Source organism: Echinops telfairi, unplaced genomic scaffold, assembly GCF_000313985.2.
Source record: "Echinops telfairi isolate 266 unplaced genomic scaffold, ASM31398v2 ScPeMD7_9;HRSCAF=40, whole genome shotgun sequence".
Classification (NCBI taxonomy): domain Eukaryota; kingdom Metazoa; phylum Chordata; class Mammalia; order Afrosoricida; family Tenrecidae; genus Echinops; species Echinops telfairi.
Genome location: NW_022103906.1, coordinates 96,239,398 through 96,257,736, shown reverse-complemented (window position 1 = coordinate 96,257,736; position 18,339 = coordinate 96,239,398). Strand labels below are relative to the sequence as shown.

At 39.0% G+C, this 18,339-nt stretch overlaps 1 protein-coding gene across 5 annotated transcripts in view; it reads right to left on the bottom strand.

Moving 5' to 3' along the window:
• Positions 1-18,339, bottom strand: part of ROCK2 (Rho associated coiled-coil containing protein kinase 2) — a 146,524-nt gene that overhangs the window by 38,828 nt on the left and 89,357 nt on the right. For all 5 annotated transcript variants that reach the window (XM_045286617.1, XM_045286618.1, XM_045286614.1 and 2 more), the window contains 6 exons: positions 10,728-10,865; positions 6,648-6,908; positions 4,179-4,323; positions 2,441-2,579; positions 1,235-1,326; positions 110-269 (listed from right to left, as the gene is read on the bottom strand). In XM_045286617.1, the coding sequence (XP_045142552.1) occupies positions 110-269; positions 1,235-1,326; positions 2,441-2,579; positions 4,179-4,323; positions 6,648-6,908; positions 10,728-10,865 (935 nt within the window). The remainder of the gene's footprint in view (positions 1-109; positions 270-1,234; positions 1,327-2,440; positions 2,580-4,178; positions 4,324-6,647; positions 6,909-10,727; positions 10,866-18,339) is intronic.

Here is an 18,339-nt window from a genome sequence, read left to right as displayed (position 1 = left end):
AAAAAACTTCAAATGAACACTTCATCTCCTATAATATAGAATCTAAAAATGAAGCATTTTTTCAAAGGTTACATTCTGAAAACAAAAATTTAAGAAATGAATCACATACAAATTTTCTCGATAGTAGGTGAATCCTACAAATGGCAGTTGATTTCCCACAAAAGCTTTAGGAATTGGAAATGTTTCCACATCTCCTTTATCATCTTCAAGGTCATCAAAATTGCTGCTGTCTATGTCACTGCTGAGTTCAGGGACTACAGGAGCGGCAGCTATTAAAATAAAAGAAATGAATTATTTCATTCATATCAGAATGTGAGCTATAAGCCATCCCTTTCATATCCTATTATACAGCAACTTTATATAAAACAATAGATTTGGGTTGGTATGTTTGCAATTACTTTATTATGATATAAAAATTAAGTCACACCACTTCTATCACACCAACTTCAAAGAATTAAAACTGTCAGAATGTTATTACTATATCAATTTTAAATACTGTACATGCAAATCAATTAAAGTTAGAAATATATAATATTCTTGGTGTTAAAACAAGCAACAATATACATATACATTATTTAGAACCTTCAGTTGTATATATTAAATAGAAATAATTCTTTTACACTAAATGAGTCCATTTCAGATATACATAATGTACAAATGAATTACTATGGTTACCATAGCATTCATCAGATTATGGGCTTTATAAAGGTTGACTAATCAATTTAAATACATTCAAATTAGAGGACTGTATATCTATAATTCTGAAAATGATCAAGAGCCATAAAACAACTTGATAAAATGAGAAGTGGATCATGTCTATAACGGAAGCTGGAAATACTACTACACAAGCCTTGGTGTCATGGAGGTTACGTGTTGGGCTGCTAACTGCAAGGTCAACAGTTTGAAACCAACAGCCACGGGACTGTCCACTCCCATGAACAGTGACAGTCTCGGAAACCCACAGGGGCAGTTCTACCCCATCCGATAGTCACTGTGAACCGGTATTGGCTCTATGACCGTGAGGTTGGTTTGGGAAACAATGCTAATATATTAGATAAGATTTAAGGAACTACTGATTATAGATATTGTCACAAATCAAATGTGAAATGAAATCTCCCAGTTTAAAAATAAGTTAGCACTGAATATACCAAACATTCATGCTAATTTAAAGCAGGAATCAATTTGTGAGACTTAAAAAGTGATGGAATGGAAATACTTAAGTTCACTGACTTACTTTCTCTGATGTTATCCCAATTCCACTGGTCATTCTTAAAGAAAGGGTGCTGTTTGATTTCCTCTACACCGTTTCTCCCAAGCCGTACCTCCCTGAACAAATGCAGTTAAAGATCATATTATTAAATGATTATGAATGTTATCTTAGCAGTTAAATCAAAATAAAGAGCACAAATGAATTTGGTATTTCTACAGCAAAATTTTTTGGTTAGTTATTTCATTAAGTTAAGCTATTTTATTTTCTAACTCATCCATGCCACGTGTTTAAGGTTCCGTTTTACTGATTTCTCTTTCTTCACCAGCTACCTGTCTTCTTTCAAGTTCGACTCCAATTTTACCTCATCTAGAAAGCTTTTCTGGTCATCCTTACTACTACTGCAATGACACTGTGTCCTGCTGAGTATCCAAAATGTGTCCTATTGACTACACTTTGGGGAGCTATTTTTGTCTCTCTTTGGTTTATCAATCCTAAAGCTTAACATCCTGTTACTTCTTTCGTCCTGACAGTGTCTGCTGCTGCCAAGAACCTTTGATAGAATAATTCCTATCACAAATATAGAAGAGAAAATTGTGGAGTAAGTGAACAGAGAAACCAAGGAATATAAACTGAATGGCTTTCTAGTTTCTCTTCTTGAGTTAGGTTTGGACAATTTTGTTCCTTATTTTGTTCATAAAAATACATAAAATTTCCAGATCAGAAAAAAAAAAAAATTTCCAGATCAGACTCACTCATACCTCAAATATAAAGCAGTTGTGAAGGAGGAATTCCCAAGTCTTTTCTTGAATTAAAATAGAATGTAACCAATGTTACTAAACAGTGTGTACAGAAATTGCTGAATGGGGACCTCAACTGCTAAATTTTCACCAAAACATAATGTTAGATTTTAAAATGATTATAACCTGTTGAGTACTGATAGGACAAAATATTCTCCCTCCACACGGTGACCATAGGAGTGTGCTGCAGCACTGCACACAGCAGCTTATGATTAACACATAAGCTACGTTTACCGCACACCCATTCCCTGATAGAGCTACATAATAATCACACGCGGACGTGTTGAGCATAATCCAAGACCATGCTTGGCAGTAAGAAAAGGCTAATCCAGACTTTAGGGTAATTTGAGTTGGTCCCATAGGTAAATAAAAGTTTATTCCTGCAAATTTACAAAGAAGACATTTTTCTACTAAGAAATTGAACACTTATTACCTATCCATTAAGAAGGCACAGATGAGATTCTTCGCATGTTTAGAAATTTCTGCATCTTCAGGGAAACATAGTGAGTTTTTATGATCCATGATTTTGCTATATGTTCCTACAAGCGAATCTGCATAAAATGGAGTATCCCCTAAAATTCCAAGAAGGAACAAAGCAAGTGTAAGAAAATGCTCACTAGACACTTTCACCTGAAATTTAAACTTGTTTAAACTTGTCTCAGTGATGAAAAATGAGTGGTCTAGAGACCAGGAGGTCGAGTCAAAACAGTACACACAAGGAAGTTACTCTAATTTTAACCACATACGGACCTAGAATCCATTATAATAAAGTAAGAGCAACACTAACCGGCGAACTTAAAACAGAAACAAGGCATTAAATAGTTCCAGAGAAAGATTTACTCAGTGCGCTCAGATAGGAATGAGATTTGAGCCCTATGAGCCTCTAACATTATTCTCTAGAGTTGTGTTGCAAAATACAGTAGCCCCAAGCTACGGGTAGCAACTTAAAGTAATTAAAAGGAAACAGACAGCCCAGCTCATTAATCACAGTGGCCACACAGAAAGTGCTCAGTATAGAGAGTGGGCACCATACTGGGCAGCACAGACATAGGTCAGTCCCGTCGTCCGAGACTGCACAGTGCTGATCTAAGTGCTAGCCCAACAGCATGATCTTCATGAGAAGAACATGGGCCCAGAGATGGCGAGGACTTGCTTAAGACGACACACAGCTTAGGGCAAACATCTGTTTCTCAATACTGCTGACTAATGGCCGTGACACAGAGGCACTGAAGTAGAGACAGAAAACGTGGATGGTAGCATCAACTACAAGTAATCTCAACACAAGCCAGGCTTTGACAAATCAGACAATGACTCTGAACTTCAACAGGAGTATTCAGGTAGTTTAGAAGGGAAAGGGGAACCTTGAATCTAAGACTTTCCGTGCACCATCCTGAACTGCTGGAGAGCCCTTTAATTTAAACGAAATTCAGTGCCAACCAGGCAAGCTCAGAAGACTGCAACTTACTGCCATTCACAGTCATTAAACTTGGTTCTCAGAGTTGAAAATAGTAGCAAGAATGTAAATGAGCCAAATTACTTCCTCCAAAGTGCATTACTTTCTAAATCCCTAAAAGTAGAATTTAGGGGCAAATGAAAGACAATATTCTATTTCCAAAGATTACTAAAGCATCATCAGAGCAGGCTAGAAGTGAGGGACACATTAAGAGACTCATGAAATGTCCCAAAAAAGAGCACGAGGCTGTGCACAACCAGGTCTATAGACACACAATGGTCACTGGCATTTTATGCCACTAAAAAGTTAAATTTGGGGTGTGACTTTTTTTGGTTTGTTTTAATCATGAACATATTCCATAGCAAAAAACCAGGAAGAGCCTCAATGAGATGGATTGACAAGAGGCCCCAACAATGGATTGCAACCTAACAACAAGTGGGAGGCCGGTGCACGACCGGCCGGAGCGTCGCTCTGCCATGCACAGGGTTGTGATGAGCCGGAATCCACGTACTGGCACCCAACAATAGTTATCAACAGCTTTTCTACCCCCAAGTTCTTCTAGGGTCATCCAGAAGGCACATTTTCCAAGTTTAAAAAATGTATTTTCAACTAATGGTATCCATACAAAATTATTGGCCTCAATATTCTCAAACTCTTGGCTTAGGATTAAAATGTGAGGACAAAGTTTTGTCAACATCAAGTTAGAGTATATACTTACCCACCAGCATCTCAAAAAGGAAAACCCCTACAGACCACCAATCACATTCTCGCCCGTAGTAGCCATCACCCCCTTGAGACTTGAGCACCTCGGGTGATATGTAATCCGGTGTTCCGACTGCTGTGTCACAGTGCACCATGCCGGTCTGCGCAAACAGAAGCGACACGGAAAAGGGGGAGGATAAATATGCACACGCAGACCCACTTCATTTACGACCAGATATTCAGTCTGACTACACACTGACAGCACAAGCACTTCGTTGCTAACATGACTTTGGGGGACAGGGTGCACACACTCTCACATAAAAACAACATTTGTGGGAGACTCGGGGTCCATTTCCAACTGTCAAGAGACGAGCCAGTGAAAGCCTGGGGAGCACCTCTACCCTATGGTACTCAAGCTACGCTTCGTCTGGACTCAGCGGTGGCCAGAGAATCTACCTTCAACGGCTTTTTGACAAGTATGAGAACCATTATCATGGGGGGACAGGGGAGGGGACGGGACTGTAAAATCACACCTCTTTAATAGTAGTCTTTCACCTCCAGCTGTGTACAGACTTGTAAAGATTTTGTAGATTAATTCAAATACCCTTGATTCTCCTTACTTGTCCAGCAAAGAAAGTAGGATTCACATTTTATGGAAACTAGCAAAATAGTATCTACAGTCATTATTCTAATCACTTTGGAAAACTAATTTCAATAGATTTTATAAACATGTTGTGTCTTTCCCTAAATGCTTGAAAATTTAGGTGAAATATGGGCTATTAATTTCAAAATATAATCTTTTCATTCTTAAAACTAGCAAACAATGATTCATTGGTTTTGTTTTTCCAAGTGTACAGCAAATAGACTCGATGTTTTTCCTTAAATAATTTAGCAAATAAATTATATGAAAATAATTAAGAAAAATGTATACCAAGGTAAAAAGAGTTTCCAGTCTACTAGAAAACTACTTAAAACTTAACTTTTTACTTAATGACTTAAAACTTTCACTTACATAAACCTGGTCAATGTTAATTTTCAGACTAAAATATGCTAGATACCACAAGAGGGTGCTATGGACACAATCAAACACTCCCCCTGCTAAACACTGATGTAAGGATGAAGTACCGGGTACCAGTCACATAGAGATGAAAGAAAGGAGCAAGTTGCGAAGCTGTAGCTAGGTTGACAGGGCATGTGAATCCAAGAGAGCCAAAAATGGATCCTTAAAGCACAGCACACATTTTGCACCAGCGTTAGGGCAGTATCACATTATAATAGTAAGCAGTCAGTAAGGATTATCAGAGAGAACTTTCTAAATGAGGTAAAATCTGAGCTAAGTGACGGATTGCTAATGAACGTAAGGAAATCAGTAAAAGTGAGTGGTACACACATTACAAGAATAAACTAAAAGAAAATGAGTACCTAAAAAATAAAGATTTTGACTAGATAACAAACAAAAAATAAACTAGAAATATACTGAAAGGTTATGAGAAGCGTCCTTGTGATCCAATTTGCTTGTTTTCAGTATACATTAACTTTGAAGATAGAACGTATGCAAATCACTTCCTAGATTCACCAGAGGAATATAAATAGCATAAATCATAATTACTCACTATCTGGAATTACAGTCTTAAATAAAAAATGAGAGATAAACATTTCGCAACAAAAATAAATCAACAACATTCTTAACTATAAAATTTTTAAAAATACTATTAAATATAAGGGGCTTCAAAAAGTTTGCAGAAATTAAAATTAAATAATGGCATATATTTATAAATTTATTTGAGCGCCCTCATTTAACTATCCAACAAATAATGTGCCACAGTAGGCAATGTCCCCCAAATTCTACGGGGTTGGTGCAAATGGAGAGGTGATGATACAGATTTTTTTACGTTCTGGTTTTAAAGAAAAAAATGTGTGGAAATACCCCACTTCCTTAATTTACCTTTTGTATCCTAAATCATTATGGAGCCCTAGTGGTGTAGTGGTTATGCTCTGGGCTGCGATCCGCATGGATGGAAGTTCAAAAACCACCAGCAGCTCTGAGGGAGGGGCTTTCTACTCCCGTGAACAGTTAGTCTTGGACAACCACAAGGGGTCGCTATGAGTCAGCACAGACTCCATGGGAGTGAGTTTTCTATCCTGTATCATTAGACCCATGAATACTTTCGATGGGTAGCAAATGCTTGTCAATATTCAATGAAGGAAAAAAATCAACTTACACTATTCCCCTTCTTATTTCTTATGGAACCCCAAATCTACTAATGTGCACGAAAGCTGAATGATTAGTAAAGCGAATGTTTTAAACGGTGAGGGTTTTTAAAGGGTTTTTTTTTAGTTGTTTTGTTTTTATTGTTTTTAATCTTATTTGGGATATGACAACTTTGATATCCTTATTTAAGGTGTTCTTTGTTTTGCTTTTACTTTTTGTTTCTATTAAAACAACAACAAAAAACTAGTTTTATTTTTTAACTTGCTCACTTACTTCATCCATCTTCATACACGTGCCAAAATCTGCTAATTTTAGGTGTCCATGTTTATCCAAAAGCATGTTGTCTGGCTTCACATCTCTGTGTATTAAGCCCATGGAGTGTATTGCATCCAGAGCGAGGACTACTTCTGCAGTGTAAAACTTGGCCCACTTTTCGGGTACATCATAGTTACTCATAAGGTTGACAAGGTCTCCGCCAGGCATGTACTCCATTACCATGTACAGATACCTATCGTCTTGGAAGGCACAAAAGAGCTGCAAAACAAAAGGAAAAAGTTATAAAACAAAGACAACAATATACAAAATGGAACAAAAACCAAAGGTTATTATTGATACTGAAAATAAGAAATTTATTTCAAAACCTAAAAAGTTTAAATTCATTATTTTAGATTTGGGTATGTTTGGTGGGACATAGCTATCAAACCACTGAACTGTGGTTTGACATGTACTTTTCCTTTAAGCTTCCTATCAAAATAGCATAAATGATTTATTTTCCCTATTAAAGGATACAACATAAAAACTCTTGAGACACTAAGACCAGAAGAAGCAAAAGTTGCCTGGCTGCCTCTAAGACTGTGCTCCAATCAGGGTCACATAGCTGTACACTGGTGGACAGGGAGAAAACTACGATACGGTACAGAACTTCAGCTCTTCCGAAGTCCAGACTCACTGGATTATTAAGACGCGAGGACTACCGGAGACTATACCAAGATGTTCCATCAATCTTGAACCAAAGCTATCCCGAGGATACTTTTAGGTGAGATTCAAATAAAGAACATGACTGCTAGTGCCATGCCCTTTTAAAGATCCATCTGTCTGAGATCACAGGAACAATTCCTCTGAAGCCCCACTTAAAGATGAGGGGGCTGGGAATAAGACCACTGAAAGCACGACTCTAGGAGAATTTCCTGAAACTACTGAAATACTGTAGAAAACTGGCTGATGTCTCTGAACAATATGGGTTAAAACCTAACCTGCTATGAAAACACAATTAGGGTTTTTTTAGGTCTTTTTTAAAAGGAAGAAAATAGAAAAACATTTTCTGTGTGTGCCCAGCAACCAAAGGGAAAGCACTTTACTGAGGAATCATCAAAAGCAATGTCCGCAGTCTTTTTCTCATGTTCAGAAACCATCTGACATCTCTGTATAATCACTGGTTACTTGAATGAATGCTTTTTTCCTCTCCTGGGTTTGCTGTTATTCTTTGTTTAACCATGTTTCTAGAGTCTATAGAGTATGTTTATACCACACGAGATAAACAAATAACCAAATTGTTAAATGGGCAAGGATTTGAACAGATATCTCTCCAAAGAAGACATTCAAGTACCATATATGCTCGTGTATAACCTGAGTTTGTTCAGCACATTTTTAATGCAGTTTTTGTGGTAAAATCAGGTGTCCCGGCTGATATTCGGGTCGGCTTATACTTAAGTATATACAGTAAGTAATTAGCCAATAAATATAAGCTCAGTGTGAATGAATGAGTGAGTGAATGAATGAATAAGTGCGTAAGCAAGCTCAACATCATCGGCCATCAGAGAAATGCCGATCAAACCACTTCAGACCTACTAGGATGACTACGCGCAAGCACAGATTACAAGGAGTTGCTGAGAAGGTGTAGAACGTGGAAACCTCAAACTTTACTGGTAGAAATGCAGAAAGATAATAGCAATTCTACCCCTCAGCATATACCCAAGGGAAATGGAAGCACGTATCCATGTAAAAACTTGTATGCAAGAACTATAGCAGGATTACTCACAATAGCCACAAAGTAGAAGCAATCCCAAACATTTAACAAGTGATGAACAGATGAATAAAATGTGGTATTTTCCATAATGGAATATTATTCATCTATAAAAGGAATGATGAAGCAATACATGCAACACACTAAGTGAATGAGTGCCGAAGGACCACATACTATATTACCCCATTGGAAGCAGTGCGAGAGGAGGGGGAAATACATACGAAATACCCACAACAGTCAAATCCATAGCAGCAGAAATATTCATATTGGTTTCTGGCGAGCATAAAGAGACACTGAAAAATGACTGCTAATAGATCTGAGGTGCTAAAAATCATCTAAGATTGAATAGTGGTAATAGCTGAACAAGTCTATGAAAATATTAAAAATCAATGAATAATAAAGTAAGCATTTTGTCATGTTTTAACAAAAAGTTAAATATTTCAGATACACAAAGGGTTTCAAAAAGTTCACAGAAAATCGGAATTAAAAGATCATGGGATTTTTCCATGAACTATTTTAAAGCTCCCTCATATAAATTTAGTGGTTCAAGGAATGCTTTTTACCAAAACATATGAAGCCAGGATTACATAATCTGAGTGCCTTTTTCAATTATGCTGTTTTCAATGTGGACTCATTTCCACAGATGCATTAACTCTATCTCAATTACCATCTTATAAAGGTCTACTTGACAGAACTGATGATCAAAGACACTAATTTATCAAACAATTATTTAAGACTTGTAATGAATCTGTTACTGTAAAAGCGGTTTATATATAACAGTGACAAATCTAAATTGTTCCGTGATTTTTAAAACTGTTATTTTAACTGTTACTTTAATCAAGTAAATTACTCATGGTATATAATTTGGCACAAAATGTTTCATTTTCGCTGCATGTCACGATCTCTACTGTCTGGCTACAATAAAGAAAAGGTGTGGGGGGTGGGGAGGGTAGAAGAAAGCATGTGAGGCTCCACCTCAGGAAACCATCAGAGTTCCGTATGGCACCGAGTCGGTCCTGACTCATACCGATCCTTCTAGACTGGGTTCCTAACTGTGTAAATCTTTACAGGAGCTGACAGCCTCGTCTCTCTCCCAGAAACACTAGCTGGGAGCTTTAAAAGTAGACCGCCATCCAAGTCGCCGAAGATTTAATCTCAAACTCCCTTCTACAAGCCAAGTATGGATCTGATGCCCAGCCTTACTTACTCAAGACACTTGTGCAAAAATGTTTGCAGAACTAAATATTCGTGTGGTAGTCACATAATCTGTTGTTAATGTTAGACTTACGAGTGAAGGGGTGGAGTTCACCTGTCAATCAGGTTGCAGCTTGATGATCACCTCATTTGGAGAGACTAAGGAGATAAATAGCTCGCTGGAGGCAGGATACTCGTTCACTCCCTGGGAGACCTTGCAGCTGACAAGACACATGGAGCTATACTCTGCCCTGAGTTGGAGCCACATGGAGATACCCCTTACCAACGCTGAGTTGCTTCCACCACCACTGGATCCACAAGACTTCCCAACCACTGGCCTGGGATCTTCCTGCATCGGCATCACTGCATGTGTTCCGTGAGTCTCAAGACTTTATTTATAGATTGGTATTGGACATATGGGCTAATAGCAGACTTATGGACTTCATTTGGACTGGGCTAGGATGTTTTCTCAATATTCAATTGCTCTTGTTTATAAAGCTCTTTCTTATAGACATATGAGTGTCTATGAATGTTTCTCTAGCCTACCCAGACAACACAATTAGCATGAATTTTTCTTCATAGAATGTGTGGATTCTATGGGATATAATGGAGAGGCAAAAAAAAGAGGATAATTTCTTATACCACAGTCAAGAAGCTCAATTAAGAGCCTCAATATTGTTTACCATTATAGATAGCATATAGACTGTGGTAAATTTTTCAAAATTTGTATTGTTGGAAGGCTTTTTTTTAATAGTATGATTAATACAACATAAGCTTCTAACTAATTTTAATAGGTATAATATCTTTCCAACTGATGGAATGATTTAGTACATCCCAAATATGCAAACCATGAGAGGGGATGGGCAGAGTAATTGTGTACTGTCATCAATTCCATTCTTTTCTTTTTAATTGCAAGTTTAATCACCCTTCCATACAACAATCTCAGTAAGCGACATGTCATGTCAATGCCGAAATAACATTTGGAAACATTAAATAGGCATATGGAATCAAATCTTATTAGATGTAAACGCAATGTTACTATGTAAAGATAGCGTAAGACTTTTAGTACACAAAACCAACTCATATGAATAATTAGTATTAAAAATAAATAAATTCAGGAAAGTTAGTAGGCTTACCTGAACCACCCAGGGACTGTTGGCAAAGGCCATAATATCTCTTTCTTCCCAGAAAAAAGCAGAATCTGACCTTTTGATCATTTCAAACTTACTAAGAAGCTTCATAGCATACACTTTCTGTGATGCCTTATGCCGAACCTGTTGGTTTTTAAAAGGCAAATATTAATATTAATGCTTTTATGAGCAAAAGGAAAATAACTGGTATTTTAATGTTAAATTTTATTTAGCTAATTGACAAAAATTAAAAGCATGTTTTGAAGAAATATAGGTAAAGTTTTCCAACAGCCTAAATATTTCATGAGATGCACAATACCTTTAAATGTTAGGTTCCGTATACAATTACCTCATTTCATCTAAATAAAACTGAATTCATGAAAGTTTTGTTCTCTCATGTAATTCAGCTAATCGATGTTAACAATAAGACATTGTTAAGTGCGAAACTTAGGAATATGTAATCACTCAGGAAAAAACAACCTTGAAACATCAATGTACATGTATCCCTCATTTGGGGTCAGAACACAATGAATTCAGGCATCAAGGGGACTTGCCCAAGAAAGTCAGACATCAAGGGGTACTTGTGATGTTTGTTAAGTTATCTTTACGTTTTCTAGATATCTTTTTGTCCAGGGAAAATCAAATATCAGTAACATGGCTAATTTGATAAATCCCTAACTTTTTACAGGCATTCTAGTGGCATAAGGGCTTGTTTATGCATGAAACTGCTAACCACAAGGTCAGCAGTTCAAATTCACCAGCTACAGTGTAAGATGGGGTTTCCTGAACCTCTAAAAATGTTCAGCTTCAGAAACCTCAGGGAGCGGTTCTCCTCTATTCCACAGAGCTGGGTGATGCACTGAGTTATTGAACACAGTCATAGCCTTTGTCACTCCCTTCAAACCACCTCTCTCCTAACAGGTCTGGGTAGGAAAGTGGGGGAGAGAGACTACTGGGATGATAGGATTCAGCTGTGTGCTCCTTGCGCACAGGATTAACTGTGCCATGCTGCTGGGCATACAATGAGCTACCTCAGAATCAGGAAAGGTAGATTTCACTACTGGCAAGACAAGAGCCAGGAGTGCAGTGTGCCGTTTGGACCTCGAGAGCCCTCCTGGATCTGGGGGACAGATTTGAAACCAGAGGAGCGGCAACAGAACTGGGAGCCAAAGCATGAGGCAGAGGAGTGAATTTCCCAGCCCGTGTAGCAAGAGAAGCTAAGGGCTTTGTTGGCAGGAGGCTGGCTTGTGGAGTGGGGTACCTCTGGGCACTTAATTGAGGGAGCTGAATTTGATGACCCACAGAACAGAAGTTGAGTACCTTCAGGCTGACACTAACGATGGAGTCTGTGTACTTGTTGGGTATTTACTGACAGTCCTAAGGCTTTGTAACAGAGGCTGAGGTGCAGAATGAGGCCTGCTACTGCCCTGACGGAATAACTGTGGCTCCAACATGCCTGACCTTCATTGTTAACTTCTCTAACATACTCATTCATCAGGAGTATCACCTGTGCATGCTGTGCGACCTTGGTAGGGAATGAGAGCTGTGAGGGTGACAGCTGGGGTCAGAAATGGTAGGAGGTTGGAGGTTGGGGCATACTTGACCTTGTCTTTTCGACAATCAGCCCTGGGAGCCCTGTAGCCCCAGGCCATGATGAGTTTTGTTTGTTTTTAACGCCATGTTTGTACTACTTGGCATCAGGAGTGAGTGAGGCACAAGGGCTTCAGATTCATAGAAGCGTGGGGTTTAGTAGAGAAAGGAGGAAGCAGCATGAAATGAAAAACTTTCCATCTTTATATGGCAACTTTGGTTCTTGTTACCTGTAAAGGCTGAAAAGTATGTAATAAGAGGCAGCTGAGTGGAGGCAGGCTGTTTCCGGAGCGGCCTGGGGCAAAGGCTCTTCTAGTTAAGCAAGATGACTGAGGAGAGGCCCGCCTACGAGAAGCTCAAGGCCATATGCACACAGTTGGAGGCCAGAGTGGGGAAGATTACATTTCAATATTATTAAAAGGGTTAAGGGTTGTGTGTTTATCTGACAGCACTATGGATAATGAATGTTTCTCCTATCCAATACTATAAAATAAGGCTACATGCATGATGGAAATCAATATAATTAAAGAGAGTTTATAGCCCAACTCTGATATAATTGACTGGATACACCAAAGGGGGGAGTTGGGAATTGCCTGGAAGTAGAGTAGGAGGCGTCCAGGGAACCTTGAGCCCCACTCCGCACTGTTGAGAGAACAAGAGACTGAGAAGGGCAGATCTGCAGAGAGCAAAGGCCGGCTCTGGAAAACCGTCACATTACTGAGGGTGGCAGACAGACCATGGGTTATCTTACTTCCTGGCCACAAGCACAGGCTTGTACAAGAGTGAGTCATATCCACCTCCCCAATTCAAATCTTGACTTTCCCCCCCCTTGTTCCTATCCCAGAACATCTCTTGATTCCTCTTAAACCCCAAACCTTTCCTCAGGATCTTTATCAGTTCTATTGGGGGGGGGGGGGGGACCAAACCTCACTGCCATCCATTTGATTCTAACTCATAGTGATCCTCGAGGCTAGAGTGGAACTGCTCCTGTGGGTTTCTGAGACAATAAAACCTTCCAGAAGAAAGCATCGTTTTTCTCCACAGACGGCCAGGGGAGTGGTATAGAGCTGTCAGCTGCAATCAGCAGCCCAACATGTAAACCTATCACAGTCCCTAGTTTTATGTTCCCCCAAAGTGACCAGGCTACTGACCCACTCAGTTGAAACAGAAACTCCTCAAAGAGGCTTTCTCTGACCACCGACCCCAAGGAGGGACTACTCATTGTCCTTCATTCCCGGGGCTCCTTTACTTTCTTCCTATCCGACACCATCATCAATAAGCTCTGGCTGTCTGTTTCTATTGCCTGTCTCCTACATTACAATGTACGGTAAGGCTTAACTCTGCAAGCACAGTGCAACAGAACAGTCAAACCTTGATACTTTGAATGAATGAATGTCTCAGAATAAATATTCTTTACTTGGTAACTGGACAAACTCTGAATTTCCAGCTGAAAGAAAAATTCAAGAGGTAATAGTTCAAGTTTATCTTTGGTCAAGTACTTTACATGCCTAGCACCAATACTTAAATGAATGAATATAAGGTAAACTACAGGGATGTTCATGCCTTCTGATGATACGCATGTGATGCTTTCTGCTCCCGTAAAGAATTACGGTCTCGGCAACCCACAGGGGCAGTCAGTCCTACATTTTCCTAAATGGTTGCTATGCATTGGAATTGACTCAAAGGCAGTGCGTTTGCTATGATTCTGAACTAGGGACGTTAACAGGTTAATACAAGTCAGGACAGTAAAAGGAAGAGTAAAGTCACTGGTCCACAGCAAGACCTGCTCTCGTCAGCCAGCAGTCAAGCCCCTTCCAGACCCCAGCCTTGTGGTCCGTTGGTTCCCGTTTCTGTGCACCGGGAAGCCTGCCTAGCACTCTGCCTCACAGACCCATCCATTACCTTGGGGCTGGCTCCTCTGTGGTGTCGCATGATTTCCTTGCCTCAGGCTCTGGTCTCAGCCTGGCTCCTTTGCACTGTCCCACTGTCTAATGCCACAGTCTGGTGGCTCTAGGCTCAACCACCACCACTTCAAGCAGAGGTCCTGAACGTGCTCTTGCGGTGGCCCTGGCATCTCCCTCTGTGCCAGATATGACTCTGACACACAGGAGTGGCTTTGATGGAGGGGTGGGTTTGGTCTTGAGGCAGACCACACCACCAAGGTAACTTGGTTCATTCATCCCCTCTACTAAAGTTAATCACAGCAGAGAACTCTCATGATAAAATGAGATTATAGCTACAGGTTTACATTACAGAATTATAATACATCACATAAGGAATTATGTAAAGGGCCACACTGAGACACCAAAAAATGGGGGATTAAAATATTATAATACTATCATAATACTATTGTTCAGCAGTAAGTAAGGAGTAACAGGGAAAGTAAGCAGTAGAAAGGAGGGCAATATTAACTTTTAAAAGACTGGTAAGGGGGCATATTGCTAGCCCTAGAGTAATCACTAGAAAATAATCAAAAGAGATAAAGCTAAGAAGCCGAATGATTAAATAAAATGCAATATTAAAAAATACTCAATTCTAAAATGAGACATGCAGAAAAATCATATGCATAATTATAGACTTAAACACAACCATATTGGTCACAAGGAGCCCTTGTAGCATAGTGGTTATATGCTGGGCCGTCTTCCCAAAAGTTAGCAATTCAAAACCGCCAGCCGCTCAATGGGAGAAAGACAGAGCTTTCTACTTCCGTAAATAGTTACAGTCTCAGAAACTCAGAGGGGAAGTTCTACCCTTCCCTACAGGGTGGGTTACTGTGAGTCAGAATTGGCCCACAAGCAGTGAGCTTAGTTTTGGATATTAGTCATATTACATATAAATAGGCTAAACACTATTAATAAGCAGAAATTATCAGACAGGAATACAAAGGAAACACCAGTTTTATACTGCTTAAATATAAGACACAAATAGGCTGGAAATTAAAAGATGGAAAAGATATACCAGGCAAACAGCAATATAAGAAGGGTACCTCAGCAGTATTAATAGATAAGGTCAACAAAAGTATTACAAGAGATAAAGAGAATATTTTTAAAGACAAGCAAAAATTAGAACTAAAGAATCAGACAAATCTGAAATTTCCATTAGAAATTTGACACCTCTCTCAGTACTTGGTAGAACAAGCACAGAATAAAAAAAATAATAATCCAGTCTAAAAAGCAAACTGCATACCCAAATCATAATTACAAAAGTAATTCATAGGTTAAGTCACTTCTCGTGTTAACATGTGTTACAATTTCACATACACTGGTACAGTGTGAAGCTCACAGGTAAAAGATTGTGATGAAGGTCCTCAATTATACCCATCTTCCAAATTGAACTTCTACACTCTAGAGACAATCCTTCTGATATGTGCACTGCGGTGACTTTTATAGAACGTGAACAATAAATACATAGGGAAGCAATATGAAAACTCAAGTGGGGGGCCAAAGCGGAAGAATGATTCTAGTCCTTAAACAAGAAATTCCTCCTTCAACGGCGAGACCAGCATTTAATAGACTGGTGTTTGATTGTTCTACCTCATTCTAGTAATGCTGTTTTAAAAGAGGTGGCTAAAGTAATTCCCCTTCTGTACTGATGCCACACTTCAAACCTGCACTTCTAAGCACAAATCAAATTTTGAATCTTGTCTAACCTCATTAGAGAAAGCTCTCTGTGCAACACTAAGAGCCAGTCAAGTAATTATACAATATTATTTAAGCTTGCATCAGGGCCATGACAAGAAGGGTCTGAAGAATTCTGTAAGTACAGCTATACACTGAAACGGAAAGCTATTTATTTGTCCATTGGTAGATAATCTTATAAGCAACTGGCATCCTTTACACATGCAACAACAAACAGAAAAACCCAGAAGAAAAAGACAATTCATTCAAATTAATAAAAACGATTTAACATCGCATTGGGTAAATCTGCTACACAAAACCTCCTTAAAGTGCTGAAACGCAAGGAAGGCGGTTACTTTGAGGACTAAGGTGCACCTAACTCAGTATTTCCAACTGGCCCGCATGCATGTGAGTAAAGAAGACCCCGGGAAGAGCAGATACAGCTGAATTACAGTGCTGGTGACGGCTAATGAAAGTAGCATCAGCTGACCCAAAAAATAAATCTGTTGGAAGAAGTAGAGCCACAATGCTCCTTCGAAGCAAGAATGACAAGACTTGTCTCACATCTTTGGACATGTTCTGAGGAGTGACCAGGACGAGGACTCGGGTTTGATGAGGTGTGACGAAGCAGAAGAGCAGAGGAGAAGACGACGAGCCTGAGGAAATCGACTGACAAAAGTAGCTGCAACAATAGGCTCAAACACAAACAGGGGTGTCTCATTCTGCTGAACTTGGGGTCACTATACGCAGGCAGTGACTCAGAGTAGAGGCTCCTGCTCAAAGGGAGGCAGCAGGGTACAGAACAGAGCTGGAATCCTGATGGGCCCTGGACTTTCTGGAGCCAGGCAGCCTTGATGAATCCCCAAGACTACTATCCTGGGATAATCTTTAAACCATGAACCAAAAATATCTCCCAGAAGGCATTTTAAAACCAAAAATACAGTTTATCTTCATGGTGCTTCTTTAGGATCTATACTTACAGGACAAATTGATTACAGCATCTGAAAAGATTAGATAGGAAATTAAGGGATCGAGGAGTTTATGATGACGGCAGAGGAACAAGCTGGGATGGCTCTCTTACAGCCAGAGGAATGGGAACTGATCAATTACCAATGATTTCCATGATCCCACCTAATCACTTGGTGGGTGTCATAAGAGAAACTGAAAGAAGAGACTTATTTTTAAAATTTCACTGGCTCTTAAAATAAGAATGAGAACCGCCAACTGTGGTCTTTGACCAAACAGAATTTACGGAGCCAATAGTATGTGGTACTACCATTTATTTATGCCAAGTGTCTACACCATACCTTTAAAATTCATTATTGGTAATACTGCCAGGTACCATAATATGACAGCTACTTTAGAAAAGCTGGTTTCCACTGACCATTCTCTGAGGACACATCTCTTTGTAAGTGATCTGACCTCCCTCAATAAATCTATAAATCCATCCTATTCTCCATCTCCTTCTCCTCTATTTATTATGGATGGGTTTATGGGTATACTAATATATATAGTAATGATATTCATTATCATCTTTTACAGGGTAATGCATAAGAGAATGAGCTTAGAAGTTCAAAAAAACTGCAATAGTCTAGTCCTTTATGAGCTTTATGGCTAATTTGATTTACCTCTCAAATTCCAGTGGCTTCTTCCGGATAAGATTTGTGGGGTTGTACAAAGATAAAATAATAAATATAAATACTCAGCACACAGAAATGCCAACTGGCTCCATCCCTGACAACTAGAACTGAGGTTACTGTATCAATCTGAATGTGTCTGCCCAGTTACCAGTCTGTGTTCACCAAAAGGTCATTTTGTCCCTCTTTCAATATAACCAAACTTAATATCTCCAATTTATAATTTTAAAAAATGAAGAAGGGCAAAAACACTAACTATATGAGTATAGGAAAAAAGCAAAGAAGCAAATATCAAAACAGTAAAATAAAACTAACACTGGTCTTTATCCAACTCACAATTAAAACTTTAAAAACAAAAACTGGTAAGTTTTTCTAAAAAACCATTAACAATGGCTATACCTCAGGTGATGGGACTTTTAGTGGTTTTATCTTTTTATTTTTGGTTGTTTGTGTTTTAGTTTTTTGGACATTTTCTAGTATATTGTTTTCTCAAAAAATTTTTTTTGTTTTTAAAGTAGATGAGCTATTCCCAAGTGGAGTCAGAGATGTGCTTGGAAAATCCTAAAATGGACCTTGATCTCTTGTAACACTGGTGAACCAAAACTCTTGAAAATCATTCTAACTAACGGGAGAGGAGGTGGGGAAAGGAAAAAAAAATGAAGATAATGAGGAAGACATGGGTAGCGGGGGCATGGGGTGTTAACCCACCCAAGGGGAGGGTATTGTTTATCTCCACAGGGAAAGAGGGACCAGACTTCAACCCAGTGCCCCAAG